Source organism: Lissotriton vulgaris, chromosome 2_1 (assembly GCF_964263255.1).
Source record: "Lissotriton vulgaris chromosome 2_1, aLisVul1.2, whole genome shotgun sequence".
Classification (NCBI taxonomy): Eukaryota; Metazoa; Chordata; class Amphibia; order Caudata; family Salamandridae; genus Lissotriton; species Lissotriton vulgaris.
Genome location: NC_141687.1, coordinates 1,166,695,692 through 1,166,711,477, shown reverse-complemented (window position 1 = coordinate 1,166,711,477; position 15,786 = coordinate 1,166,695,692). Strand labels below are relative to the sequence as shown.

General features: G+C 43.1%; 1 protein-coding gene across 1 annotated transcript in view; it reads left to right on the top strand.

The window, feature by feature from the left end:
* The window catches only part of LOC147731747 (sialate O-acetylesterase-like), a 382,423-nt gene that overhangs the window by 132,731 nt on the left and 233,906 nt on the right, over positions 1 to 15,786 (top strand). Inside the window, exon 3 of the mRNA XM_086956866.1 lies at positions 3,847 to 4,022. Within this exon, the coding sequence (XP_086812992.1) occupies positions 3,847 to 4,022 (176 nt within the window). The remainder of the gene's footprint in view (positions 1 to 3,846; positions 4,023 to 15,786) is intronic.

The following is a 15,786-nucleotide window of genomic DNA, read 5'->3' as shown; positions in this document are numbered from 1 at the left end:
GGTGGCTCTTCGGATGCGGGGGAGGGCGGCGAGGGCGTGGCCGGTCGATCGAAGCTGGCGTTTGGGAGCGTAGAAGTTGAGGCGGCTGTTGAGGTATCCTGGGCCTTGGTTGTGTAGGGCTTTGTGTGCGTGGGTGAGGAGACGGAAGGTGATTCTCTTGTTGACCGGGAGCCAGTGCAGGTCTCTCAGGTGTCCGGAGATGTGGTTGCGACGGGGGATGTCCAGGATGCGTCGTGCTGAGGCGTTCTGGATCCGCTGGAGCCTCTTCTGGAGTTTGGCGGTGGTTCCGGCGTAGAGGGAGTTGCCGTAGTCCAGACGGCTGGTGACGAGGGCCTGGGTGACCGTCTTCCTGGTCTCGGTGGGGATCCACCGGAAGATCTTTCGTAGCATGCGCAGGATGTTGAAGCATGACGAGGAGACGGCGTTGACTTGTCTGGTCATGGAGAGGGCGGAGTCCAGGAGGACGCCCAGGTTGCGTGCGTGGTCTGTTGGTTTGGGTGCGCTGCCTAGGGCGTAGGGCCACCAGGAGTCGTCCCAGGCGGAGGGTGAAGATCCCAGGATGAGGACTTCCGTCTTGTCCGAGTTCAGTTTCAGGCGGCTGTTCTTCATCCATTCGGCTACCTTTTCATCCCTTCGTGTAGGTTGGCTCTGGCGGTGGCGGGGTCGTTGGTGAGGGAGAGTATCAGCTGGGTGTCGTCGGCGTAAGAGATGATGTTGAGGTTGTGCTGGCGTGCGATGGTTGCGAGGGGGCTCATGTAGACGCTGAAGAGGGTTGGGCTGAGCGAGGAGCCTTGAGGAACGCCGCAGATGACTTCGGTGGCTTCTGATCCGAACGGGGGGAGGCGGACTCTCTGTGTCCTTCCGGTGAGGAAGGAGATGATCCACTCCAGTGCCTTCTCCTGGATTCCGACGTTGCTGAGGCGCTGTACTAGGGTACGGTGGCAGACAGTGTCGAAGGCCGCAGAGAGGTCTAGGAGGATGAGGGCCGCTGTTTCTCCGTTGTCGAGCAGGGCTCGGATGTCATCGGTGGCTGCGATGAGGGCGGTTTCGGTGCTGTGGTTGGCCCGGAAGCCAGACTGCGAGAGGTCGAGGGATCCGTGTGTCTCGAGGAAGGCGGCCAGCTGCTTGTTGATGTTCTTCTTGATGACTTTTGCAGGAAACGGGAGCAGCGAGATGGGGCGATAGTTCTTGAGGTCGGTGGGGTTGGCTGATGGTTTCTTAAGTAGAGCGCTGAGTTCGGCGTGCTTCCAGCTCTCCGGGAAGGTAGCGGTGTCGAAGGAGGTGTTGATGATGTCCCGCAGGTGGGGTGCGATGACAGTGTCGGCCTTGTTGAAGACGTGGTGAGGGCAGGGGTCGGTCGGAGATCCGGAGTGGATGGAGTTCATCGTGCGGACGGTGTCTTCGGTGCTGATCGGGGTCCAGGCGCGGAGGGTGGTGGTGGGGGGCGGTGGTTCGGTCGTGGCGTGCGTCGGTTGAGTGCTGAAGCTGTTGTGTATGTCCGCGATCTGCAGTGAGCCGTCGTGACACCCTGCGGGGTGATGTTGGGACACTGTGGAGTAGTCAGGACATCAGGAACCCCCTGCGGAGTACAGCCAGGGCACCCGCGGACTGAAGCTACTGCTAGCATCCATGGACTGCAGAGAAGACACTCGTGGATTGCAGCGCCCTCGTCCCCTACCCACTTCCACGCCCCGGCTGCCTCTCGGATCATTCCCTGGAGCGGGTCCCAGGTGACTGCGCACTGAAGCCAGGGCGAGGACTGAGGTAAAGGCCCCCGCTGGCCGAAGGCGGAGCAAGGACGACCTGGGCGCTAAGAAGGGCACCCTGTCGGCTGCCCAGGGCCCCTCATGCGTCTTTTGCGACCTGAAGCCGGGGGTCCCTGTGGAATGCCGATAGCTGCCCGCCCGAGGCAGCTCACCTGGCCGGCGGCGCGGAGGTAGCGGTTCATGCTCCGGTCAGGAGTCCCCTCCTCCCCCTGCTCATGAACATGTCATTGATTTCCCTGGGCGTGTTTACTCCGGAAAGTGTTTTTGTAACTATCCCTTATTTATGTCTCGAGAAAGATGGTGGACGAGATCTGTTTGTGAGCACAAAGGCACAGTATGCTAATAATAAAGACAAATAACAAATTATTTTTATAGTGCTGGATTCCATACACGTGTTGCATGTTTCGTGTATCACAGGTATTATATTACCCACTTTTCTGCCTTTGAAGGATAACACGCTGTCAGCCATGCCGTAATCCAAACCCGCTACCTGGACGTCACAAAGGTAGTGAGCAGAGCACTTAGCTCACTGAGCTATCTGGCTGAAAAGATAGGTTTGGCTGATGATCTCACATAAGATGGAGTCACCAGCAGGTACTGTCCAACCCCAAGTGATCGCTGTTTGTGCGAAAGTTCATGCAAGCAGTTCTTGTTTCAGTTGCATTGGGCTTTCTCTTGTTTGTAATTACACGTGCATTTAGATGCATGAATGTTACTTCACGCTTGAGACAGAGTTTCTGCACCAATATCGCCTCATTCTCTGAATATAGCGCTTGTTAGGTCGAGCATTCGAGACCCCTTGTATATACTTTACTATATACCTATTATATACTTGTATGTATATGTAATTTGTGAACTCTAGACATCAGCCTTAGGACTTGTCTGCTTCCGCATAGGGACTTTTTTTCTGTTCAACTGCATCTATTTAACTGTCTTCATAGAAAACGACCAGCAGAGGTCAGTAAAATACCAGAATTGCTTTCTGCAGAGGGACTTTCTTTTTTTAAGTTTTTTTGGCAACTGCCTATATTTAACTTTCTTGATAGAAAACGACCAGCAGAGGTCAGTAAAATACCAGAATCACTTTAGCATTCTCTAGATTCCAGTCCATAGAGATTGTCCTCCATGAGCACCCGTGGACAATAATATTTTTTTCAAATGTTATATTTTCAGTGATGTGACCACTGAAGGCCCTGGATTTATATTTAAAACAGAGCTTTGTACTATACCATTCACCACTGAAATTCAATATTTCTCTCCATGTTTTCCCATACTTGGTGTGTCATGCAGTTTGGTGCTTACTTTCCCTCGATGTTAAAGAACAGTAGGTGTTTCAGCACCCAGGGTAATGTGCTGCATAGCTAAATACATATAAGGTCCCAAAGGCGATACCGATTGCATTGCAAATGCTTGTTGTTTACTTGTACTTCATTCGTTGTGAAGTAGACAGTGGCCGCTCCTATCTCATCATCGCCAATGAATAGGCTAAATACCAGATATATACAAGCCTGTGAACACTTGATCTATTTCTGAAGTCTCCTATGATTTATTTGTGTTGAGCCTAGCAGTTGAAAGCACAATCGCATTGCAAAAAACATCTGTACATAAAAAATCGTGCACAGTTTTAGTAATATTCTGGTTTTTCTAGTATTTAAATGTATGTAATTTGACATTCTTGTTAGTATATTTGATGGTTTTTAATTGTTAAGTGATCTTGAAAGACCCTGGATCTACCTTATGGATTATTGCTGCATTTGGTGTAAAACCACAAAACAAATCATAAGTTGACAATGTAAGTTCCTTTAGTATTTCCAGTTCTTTTGAATTTCGGAATTAACTATACATTGTAGATTAGACTGTGCTAGCTTACCTTTTTTCAGAGAAACACTGTTCATGCTATGGCTATCTTACAGTATCTTGCAACCTTTGCCTTTATCATGCCTTGGGGTTATTTTCGCACTATAAAAAACTGTGCAAATTACGAATTTTAATGATAATATTTTATAAAAGCTGAATAGTTAATGTATCCTCTATTGTATCTGTATTGTCAGAAACATATTTTTTCTTGATATTTTATCAGGATATGCTGGCATCTGGAAAGTAACCCTGGATCCTGTTGACCATGGTGGACCATATGCGTTGATTGCAGAGCAGTTCTTCAGAGGGCTAGTCACAGGCATTGCATTACAGGATATCTACTTTGGAGATGTTTGGCTTTGTGGTGGCCAAAGTAACATGGAGATGACTGTGCCACAGGTACTTCCAATTTTATTGAAAAAAATGAAACCTTTGTGAGACCGGGGATAAAAGGGAACTCTAACCTAAAATCTCTATTAAATATACAGTTCCGTGCTCCACAGTCCTCTTCTCTAAGGCCATTTTTAGGTCTCGCCTTCAAAGCGTGCATGTGCTGCAAGGCAAAAAGACCTTTTCCTGTCGCTTTGGCTTTTCAGCTAAGCACGTGCACGCATTCCATTGCCTTCAATGGTAACATGTGCAGGTCAGGAGATTCAGATGGCTGCCAGATGGCGCGTGCCACCATCTGGCAGTAAATATCGCTCTTGCGAGTGAATTGCGCCCGCCCTCCCTTCTCTTCCCCCCCCCCGTGCGAAGAACGCGTGTTTGTGCTTTTGCTGCTAGTTCCGGCCAACGTTACAGGTTTAAATGGTCTTTAAAATGCAGCATGTACCACAATTGTAAAAAAATATTTTACTGGAGCCTTCCTACCCTGACCTTAAACTGCTACAAACAAATGTTGTCATCATTACACCTCTCCGTGATACGAGGATAAAAGTATTCAGTTCTGGGCTTTAAGCTAATTACATACAGCTCAGTGGGGCAAGGTAACCTTACTCAAAAATAAATACTATTCCAAAACTTTTCGACCCCCCCCCCGCCCCCCAAAAAAAATACTTGGCAATTTCATATCTTTTCCTCAAAAAAAGTTCAGAGCTGGCGTTATAATGGTAAACAGCCTACTGGAATATTTGCATACATGCCGGATACAGGCGGGAGACTCACGATTTTTAAAACCAAAGGACTTTATTTTGGCTGTTTCCCGCCGTAAACTGCCTGTACATTAATGGCGATGTGCAGGTAGGGAAATAGTTTGTAGTTGGACCTGTACGTACCCTGGAATCATCAAAGGTGCAAAGTCGGTATTACAAGGATAGGTGCAAAAACATTTGTGTAAAAGACACAACAAAGGGGGTGCAGGTATAATGGATTCCGAAGTGTGGAGGTAGGAGGGGGAAGAAGACTGGATCAAAGGTTTCGGTGGCGGGTGTTGGGAGAAGGGGTTTAGAGGTGCAGCCATAGAACCGCTGGATGGAGGTGCTAAATGGTATTAAAGGGAGCCTGCTGATCAGCTTGTAAGGGGTGATCGGGGGTGCAAGTACAAGGTGATCGCCAGGCGCGCAACGCCCATAGGGCTCACAGGGCTTCCGCTCACCCACCCATCGTGTGTGTCAGCCCGGGTGAGACAGCTTCCCGGGCACACTCACAGACAGTTTTTGAGCTGCCCTAGGCTGGCTGGTCTAGCGTCCATCCTATTGCAGGCACACCCGAGTACTTCACAGGTCTTGCAAAAAAGACCATTTACTTGTTTTGCTTGCGCTTCTCTCGTGCTTCTTGTTCTAAACATTCACCAATTTTCCACCGTTGTTGGATATATTTAATTAACTAGGAATCCTTTAATACTTTTATACCAAGCTCTCACCTATCTTTTTTGATGTCTCTTACTCAAAGCGACCGTCACTCTGTTTAGCGCCTTTTTTTTTTTAAGCTTCCTCTGTGGGCGACACTTTATTTGCTCAACCACATCACCACCGACTCAAGTATACCAGTCTTTCTCTATTTCCATTCTTGCTATGGGCCGAATATTTTATTCTATATGTGCACTGCCTTACCAGTGTGCTTGAGTACTTCGGAGCACTTTCTATTAGGGCAAAAAGGATAAGTCTTTACACACACAGCCTTTTCCCCTCCATTAGGGAAGATTATCTGGCAGGGACTGAGAAAGTCTCTAGCTGAAGTCCCTTCCATGGACACACAGATGTCGCCTTTGACCCTGCCCTACATCCAAACTCCCCAATGTCTAACTACTTTCTACCCATGGGGGGCTGTCCTGTTCACGTGCCAGGATGTGCACTTCAACAACCGAGCCTTCCACCTCCAAGCCAAGGTAAATGCAGCTCCTCCCCTCTTTTCCTCATCTGGGATCGAATTCCTTTTTTTTTTTAAAAAAGAGAATGTCGCCCGTGAGCACTACAGTCAGTCTCTATTGTATAGAGTTTTGTCTCCCCCCACCCCCCATTTCCAATCTCGTCACCCCTGCCTATTTTCTACCCTGCAGAGAAACTTGACCTAGTAGATCAAGAGATCCCAGAGACTTTGCATAAAGGTGTTTTTGCTCCTGCTCCAGCCAAGTGTGGTCTTGAAAGCTCTATTTTCCTAGTACACAAGAAGGAACAAGCATTTGCAATGCAATAGGTCTCGCATTTACGCAAGTTTGAGCTATTGACATTGCAAATGACGATGCCTTTTAATTTTGTTTTTTTAACATAAATAAAAGGCATTGTCATTTACAATGCCAATAGCTAGCTTAAACTCGTTATTAAAAAGGAGGTGTAGATTACCAATAAAAAGTACTGATTTGTTCTTTATCCGAGACAACAGGCTCAGGAGTTCTGATTTCTGAAATTGGTCGAGTTATGACAAGCACATGCAGATTCCCACCTCCTCAGCTCATGGGATTGGATATTTTCAAATATTCCTCACTTGAAATGTTAGAACCGGCTTATGACTGCTAGTCACTTTACAGTGCAAGCAACGTCAGTACTTTAGGTCTGCGGGAAGCCAAAGTTAGAAAATATGATAAATTAGCCACAAGGCATAAAATCCAAACCATTCCATTTACACATTTTAGCGACAGGCAGGATAAACTGAGCTAATATAGTATCTGCCTGGAACTCTGGATGGGAATAGATTATCTACCTGGACCCCTTCTGTCAAGGAAGCAAGATATTAAATATATGCATTTTTTCCCCATTCATGGTCCAAGGAATTAGAGGTGCCATCACTAATGGTTAACATAGAGGTAATCTGTATTGATACAGGATGCTATTCAGGGTGTGATGCAAGTGTTTTTTAGTGTAAGACGCCAGAACAGTGAATTGGAGCCAGTTAATTCTTATAACATGTTTTTTTTTAGCTTGTTTTCCTTAGGGATCAAAACAGAAACACATTGCAGTTATAAGAAAAGCTTGATGTTTTCTTTTATTATCTTAAAACATGTTGTTCTAAAGTAGCCTTAGTAGTCTTTTCTTCGTCCCAACATGTGTTGCCAACATACAGTGTTCTCAAGCTGCTCCAAGTTGTTGGTAAATTATAGATGAAGGCGGTCCCATCTGATTACCCATGGTATCCTGAGCAAATCCCACTGCATGTTCCCTGGAATCCCTCAGCTTCACCATTGTAGTGTTTTCAGTGTCCTTATATCTTCTGCAATTTCGAGGGTACTCCCTCCCATCATATACCACCCTTTGGACTTTCATACACTCATCCAGCCACATGCAGCACTACAGACGCCAATCCATTCTTTCTGTTCGTACTCTGAGCACACACACCTCACATCCTTATGTTACCTCTTGATTTACACAAACAAGGCATTTTGCTTTCTGCGTCACTTAACAGAATGTGTGCTCTATTGGGTGCTTAATAAAGCACCAATATGAGGGTTCACTACCCGTTGCATTCTCTTTTGAACTTCTTTAGGTCGCTGCAATACATGAGGCCTGTGTGTACAGCTCTGCCAAGTGCCAAGATTCTTGTGTTAGACTAACGCATTTTCGGTAATGTTCCCACATCGGACAAATACTTGAGAGTATGTCTCAAATAATTTAATTTGGCAGGTTTGTGCATCTGATCAAATTAAGCTGGGCATTGGACCCTGTCCTGAAGTGACTTGCCACAGCTGATGCAAACAACCATGCCCAACTGTCTTTCTTTGTTTATACAGCCTGCTTTATTTTGTACTAGCTTACCCATCGCGCGTGTACTCAACAACTTTTAACATTTTTTTATTTTTTTTAGCCAGAAACCTTCGCGGGAGTGTGCTCAACAACTTCCCAAAGTTTCATGCCGATCGGATGAATGGTGTAGTAATGCATAAAGGACAAACAGACCGACATACTTTCGTTTTTATATATATAGATTAATATACAAATACTCACCCAAGGAAAACAGTTCACTCTAGGTGACAATACATTTTCAAATATTATATTTCTCTAATACAGTCAGTGCAGGAAAGGAGCTAATGAACACGATACAGGTGGGTGAGGAGATGGGGTAATTTATTACTCAAATACATAAAGGTTCTCATTATAAAAGCATTCCAGTCAAATTATCTGGCTGTTGTGATACAATAGATACAAATGTTGTTCACCACAGCATAATCTCATGTCATTACGATTTAAGTTTATTTAAATAAATTCATGAATGCATCGGGCATTTTAAGCTCTAAAAAACAGAAATGACAAGCTTTTCAAGCTTCTAGAGCAAACGTTCTACAAAAACACAATTAAATGAGGCAGTGTCAATGGGGAATGTTTGCAGAAGGGACAATGGGGATATCTATTCCATCCTGATTGATCTTCTTCCAATAAATAAAGGCCTAACCTGACTTCAGTGTCCACCGTCTAACATTGGTGCTCTTAATATCACACGAATAGGATTGTGAATTACCTCCTTAATCTGTATCCATTAGCTGTACCAGGTTGTTTCTTCTGCCTACATCTTTTATATCACTTTATCTAGATGTATCTTTAACCACTCATTTTATTACTATTGTCTGTTAGCTCACAGATATGCACTGTGTATCAGATGATGGAAATATAGCTAAACTTTCCATAATATTGTCTATGTTTATAATCCATGGTAATGTTTCATTTAACTTTAAATAATCTTTAATTACCTGCCTCAGAGATCCATCTGACGAATTAAGAAGACAGGACCAATAATTGAGGATCTTTTGCTGGTACTTAAAAACTATATTAGTCAAGTCCAACTCAAGCCTCAATGCACTAGTAACAATGCCACGCATAAGGCCGAACCATTTTTTCCAAATATTCATTTTTATAATCTAGAGACGATTAATGTTTTTCTCCAAGAGAACCTCATAGCCATATAGGAGTAACGTTACTATTTTTGAGGTATAAGTCTTTTTAAAAACGGCTACATCTTTATGACCCAGTTCTGAGTCCACCTGTCATGGCCTTAGCTCTTAGCTCCTATTGATCAATGTATGCTTTAAAATTAAGATTGTATTTAAAAAGGAGGTCTAAATACCTACACTCTTTAACCACCTCGAATTGGGCATCATTTAGCCACTATTTCTGATTTATTTTAAGTATAATTCTGTTGGTGAATACCATCACTTTTGTTTAGGAAGCATTTATTATCAAATAATTTAATCTACAGAAATCTTTTAATGCATCTAGTTTACTCTGAATTCCTTCTGGAGTGAGATCTAATAAAACTGTATCATCTGCAAAGTACAACAAGGAAATTGCTTCTGCGCCCAGGTTCAGCAGAAGAGAACAAACCTGGCTTAAAACTATAGGTGCATCAGCAATAGGAATAGAAAGAAAATCGAGGCTAAAATACACCCTTCCTTTAAGCCGTTAGGAGTGTATATCTTCCTAGTTAATGCTCCATTTATTCTCATTTCAACTCCTGTCCATGACTCCTCATGAAGTTGGATTATCCCTTTTAACAATGCAGACAGAATATTTCAATTAGACATTTTTCCCCAGAGAAGAGTCTGATTAATGGTACTGAATGCAATAGACCGGTCTATGTATGAAACATAAAGAGACCGTTGTCTTTTAAAAGTATAATCCTCAGCCAAAGTTTCAGTATTAAACAGCCATCCACTGTTGAGTGTCCGTTATGGAAGCCCATTTATAACTTCGGGAGCACTGCATCTTTCACTGTCTCATACTCCAATAATTTTAGAAGATGTTTAGATACATTTTACTCAAAATGTCCAACAAGGTAATCCTACAATAACTCTTGCAAGACTCACTGGACCCTTTTTTGAGCAGTTGAACCATCATTCTTCCTTTTCAGGATTCTTGTATATCTTGACCACTTATTATAACTGAAAATGCAGGGGTCAATGCGTAGACCCACAAACTAGGTTTGAGTTTTATTATATCAGCAGATAAACCATCTATTCTTTTAGCCAGTGAGCTTTTTGACTTTTTTATTTCCTCAATTCCTCCTACTGTGGGAGTTAGGGAATGCTGCTCCACTGCCGTGTTATTGAACTTTTTATTTTTAAAGCTCTCTATTGCATCCTTATTACCAGCTTTTAACTTATAAATCTCTGTTATATAATAACCCACTCCTCTTTAGTCCCTGGATTTGCTGCTGGTTTCTTCAGCAACTCAAGGATATTGCCCTCAGCATCCTATATACCCTTTGTTCTCCCTGTGCGTATAGCCATTATAACTCTCGTCCAAGCTATTTCTTTCTCCTTCCAGATTACCTGTATTATTTATTTTCTAAACTCCATCTTTTAGTGTCTAATTAGAGCCTCCTTATTTGTACCACCCGCTTTATAGGCCTTCCTTACTTTATTGTTGAGCTCAGTCTTTGCCCACGCCTTGGGAGATCTTTGTTTTCCCTTACACACCCATCCATATTTTAGAGACATAGATGTGTCCTCTCTTAAAAAAAGAGTATCACCTTATCATTTTCTTTCAAAATAGCTTGAGACATTTGATTATGATGGTCTCTCACATGTTAGTTGATCTTATTAACAGTCTAACAGTCTGACAGTTCAGGTTAGCAGTCCACGCTACCCTGCGCTCATTCTTACATCGTATTAAAGAGCTATTCTGCCAACGATCCCTTAAATATGCCAGACTATGTAATGTAATAAGAAGAGGCTTATGATCACTACCTATTAAGTCCTCAATTTCAAAATCTTTTACCTATCTGAACCCTTAGGAGGAAATTATAACGTAATTAATAAGAGTAGCCAACTTCCAAATTATTAAAGGCTTTTTTTCCCGACTGACCTCCTTTGCACCTTCCATTTATTATGGTTATGTTCAGATAATCCAGTATGATAACCAATTTCCTGCTTTTCACATCCCTAAGGTGTTTTTAACAAGAACCTGACCTGGAATCCCATAAGCAGTATCATTTTCCACCTGCAAGTCATTCCCAGTGGCTTTGCTGGGGGTCTTTGGATTAAAATATACTGTCAGTAAAACTGGGATTTTTGGGAATTTGAAAGTAATTTTTTTAATTAACTCCACCAAGTCTTTTAACTGTTTGTCCTCACTTTTTTAGGAGGGAAAAAAGTATTATATAAAATCTAAACAAGCATATTTTTACCCATGTTTCTTTATGTATCGTTAAACCTGGTATTGTGATGACTAAAAAATTAGGGAATTCACTGAAAATTCTTTGCCCCTTTATATCATGTTTTACATAAATCAAAAATGATAACCTCCATCATCATCAGGACCTCCGAATGGTTGTCTTATGGCCATATTTTTTAGTTTGATTGATCCTGAAACCCACTTCTAATCGTAATGACACTTTACAGGGATTTTATGCTATTTTGTATAGATTTGTCTTCCCTTCTCTGATTTTGTTATTAAAATTATCTCAGCCCCCAAACCTGCATGACTACCATTCACCATGTGCCTTAGTTTATGGTTTAGCTGGATACCACTCTGTGTGTCTTAGGGACCTAGCTGACCAATTTCAACCTTTCACTGACTAGCATATAGATGGGATGACTAGGAGAGTCTCTTGTGGACATCATAGCCAGCTCATCGTTTGAGTTAAGAACTTCCTCAGCAATAATCCTACAATGAAAATAAACTATTGCATATGGCCTAGATGATGCAACATCAATTGCCTTGGTAAAGGAAACCAAGGCCAAGTCCTTAGAGACTATTTGGAACAACTTCGGTAGTGTATTAGAAAGTGATATATCCTAGATCTATTTAGTAAACATTCTTAATCATGATCTGCAAAAATATCTACCAGCTGAAGAACCCTTTTAGCGGAATTGTCTACCGGCATTCCCCTACTCTCCCGGTGAGATTTAACTTGCTGAGAAACCATTGTCTCCCCCCCCCCCAAACCTTGCATCCTACATTACAGTGGTTATCAATTCCCTTATCGGAGTCACTATCCAGATGGTTTTAACCATCTTAACTGAAAACCATTTAAACCACTACATGGTCTGGAGCACCTATGCTATCTTTGTCTACTCCCGAGCCTACTGTCGACATGGAATCAACATGTTGCTCGGAGACGATAATGCTTGACTCCACAATCAAAGAGGTCCCTGGTTTCACTTACTGCTCTACAACCACCTACTCCTCCAATTAATTTACTGAAGTGGTCTTGAGCGGTACAAAAGGGGGTGGTGATGGACGGAGTATCTGAATCAATCAAACACTCACACCCAGTCAAAAGATCTGGGTTTAATCCATCACCGTTCTTTAGCCCACTCTGCCACCCCAGTTCAGACATGGCTATATGCAAATCAGTCTGACCCTGTGCCTCATGGGAACAGTCCAGCCCGAACTGCCAAGCCATGTCTTCCCTGTACCGGAAACAAGCTACCGAGGACCGGTTTCTGGCATTCCAGCCGTCTTTAGCTCCGCTTGCTTGAATCCAGTGGCAAAGTGAGCAAGGGACTCAAGTCTGAGCATACCCTGCCACACTTATGGTGGCCAAAAGCGGTACAAAAGGGGGTGGTGATGGACGGAGCATCTGAATCAATCAAACACTCACACCCAGTCAAAAGATCTGGGTTTAATCCATCACCGTTCTTTAGCCCACTCTGCCACCCCAGTTCAGACATGGCTATATGCAAATCAGTCTGACCCTGTGCCTCATGGGAACAGTCCAGCCCGAACTGCTAGGCCATGTCTTCCCTGGACCGGAAACAAGCTACCGAGGACCGGTTTCTGGCATTCCAGCCGTCTTCAGCCCGGCTTGCTTGAATCCAGTGGCAAAGTGAGCAAGGGACTCACATCTGAGCATACCTTGCCACACTTATGGCAGCCAAAAGCGGTACAAAAGGGGTGGTGATGGACGGAGCATCTGAATCAATCAAACACTCACACCCAGTCAAAAGATCTGGGTTTAATCCATCACCGTTCTTGAGCGGCAGCACCTTTTTACCTTTTTCTGTACTTGTGTGTGTCCACATTCTTTTGTTTTTTTTATTTGCAGAGGGCTTTACTGTTTAATTTTTTTCTAAAATAATGGAAGCACCTTGTCTATCTTTTTCGACTCATTCACACACTGCTCCGACCCCTTCATCTGCCAGAGATTTGGCTGGGCTGTTTTTAGCAAAAGTATCAGTTTGTGAACCATTTTTAAAAACCACAGTTACAGGCTGTTTTCCTTCTCTTAAAATCATACCAGGATGTGTAACCTCCACAGAGTCCATCTAAACGACCTGATGTCTAGCAATTTGAACCCCCGTCCACCAGACTCAGAACCCCATGGTTCTTCATTTATATTTATTGGAAGTACCAAGTTTTCCTTACACTTATCATTATGGTCCTTCATCCTTAATTCCAATAAAAATCACTGGATCAATACATTTGCATCCACATCATGCTCTGTGTCCTGTACTAATTTAGGCAATAAACAGGTAACAAACTCCAGGATTTTATTAATTGACGCCATCCAGCTTTTTTGGGCTGGTGGGGCACTATCTGACAATGGTTCAGGTTTCAATAAATGTGCTTTATTTAATAACGGGTCACTGACTTCATGCGTGGATGACAAGTCAATTTGATATGGGAGATAAACTCTCCTTACTTTATTTGGCTCCTAATTCACTTATTGTGACTTTTCTTTAAAGATGCTCCGTCCATCACCACCTCCTTTTGTACCGCTTTTTTCTTTAAAGGCAGCACACGGGCTTGAAGACCAATTTATGTCCCATAGCCTCAAAATACCTGAAAACATGGAGCATAAAGGCATGCCAGTCGAATATATGACGCTACTTAGCATGCCATTAGTAAGCATGCTTCTAGTGCGATGTTTTTACATCGCAACTACCATTACTACGCATATTTTTATTTTTATTTTAAATTTACAAAGTAAACTAATGCGTACTAAAAGTGTTTGCGTAGTAAAAGCATGCGATGTAGCAGCATGAATAGTAATGGTAAACGTGCACTATAAAAAGTAGTAGATTAAGCACATCGTAGTAATGCCCGCATAGTAACCGTTTGTTACCTGCCAGTCTCATCAACTGACACCTCCCTTTCTAAATTGTCTAAAAGTGACATCACTTATTTGATTCAGCCAAATGCTCGTCTACTCCCAAGTCTGCAGTCCCTTGCTTCCCTTCAGGGTCATTTTCATGACATACAGGATTCTGATGTTTATTACCCATACGTATGGGGCTTTTAATAGGACTGGGGCTAGTTCGAAACTATGCCATAAAACCTTCTTTTGCAGATCTGTGCTGCAAAGACATACATTGGTTACCTGTGACCAGACACAGTTTAATAACCACATCACTGTGTACTTGGGTTTCACTCTTGTACTAGCAACCAATTGTGGAGTTCCAGTCTTCTCCCCAATGTTACTGGTCCAAGCATGCAATCTCAATGGATCTGGAGACTGGAAATCCTTAACTGTACTGGGGTCCCCATCTAACAACCTCCTCCAGGTTTTTAATCACTGGTGATATCCCCTCTTTCATGTAGTCTTTATCAAATTGTTAGATGAATTTATTGCACATAGTCTTTCATAAATTCCCTTCTTCTCACCCCTCGTGATCTCAAAGCACGCTATACACTGAAGGGTCAGGTGAACAATAGAGAAAATAGTGGGCGGACCATTTGTTTGCTGGAAAAATTGTCCAGTGGTTGCTTTGCAACCGACAGATGATCAACTTCAACAGGCTTCTGTCTGGCTTAATATGTTCTACAATCATGCCCCCATAAAATGTCACTTTCAGACCAAGATTTTTTAATTCATATGGGAAGATTAACCAAAGTGCACCAAAGAGTAAAAATAAGGAGTGCTAAACCAAAAAAATAGAAATGAAAAAAATAGCCAAATACGTACACCAAGTAGGTCAGTGAGAACACAATACAAATTGTCACAGTTCAAATACATTCAAAGTTTGAATGCTAATTCTAGTGGTACTTCAAATGCACTATATGACAACGCCACAAGAAGAGCACAGTGACACAATTGATCAATAGTGAAAGGACTCTCTTTTAATTAAGCCCGGAATAGTTTATACTAAGATTTTACCCTCTAAATTGAGCAGAAAATACAAAAATCAAGATCCTCAGACTGGGTGAGAGTATTCAAAAATATCCCCTCCCACTTCACTTCACTTCTCCTTTTAGCAGTGGAATTTGTTGTAACTGCACAGACAATCCTGTTCTCTTTGCCCTAGTCCTAGCATGGGTCTTAAAGGGTGGTTCCTTCCTTCCTCCAAAGTTGTGACTGCCCAGCAACCAGACCTCTAGGTTCTGGACCACCTTTTGTTTTGAAGACTAGTGTGAATGGCTGAGCCAGGTCTTCAGCTGCTGCCTGCCAGGACTAGTACCACTCTGCACAAACCGTGCCCCTGCTCTTTCACCCTTAAGTAAAAGTGAACTGGTTCCCACTCAAATCCAGTATGTTTTGTATCTCCACCGGCTGTGCACATTGTCAAGTTTTCATGGCCCATGGTTTGCAGGTAAAGGTCATGATTTTTCTTCACCTCATGCTCAGAGCTGTACAGAATCTGTTGGTGCTTGGCATGAATTTCTGCATAGAACTGAGCAATAAAACAGAGGTTGCTTTACACTTACTATGAACAGGTAAAATCAAGATTCATGCACATTAGATACATGAGGATCCGTTTTGCCCACCCACAAACAGTGGTGTTGCTATAAGTGAATTTTAGGGAGGCTCACAGGGGGCCACAGTTAAAACTGGTGGAGCTACCTAGCACATGGAA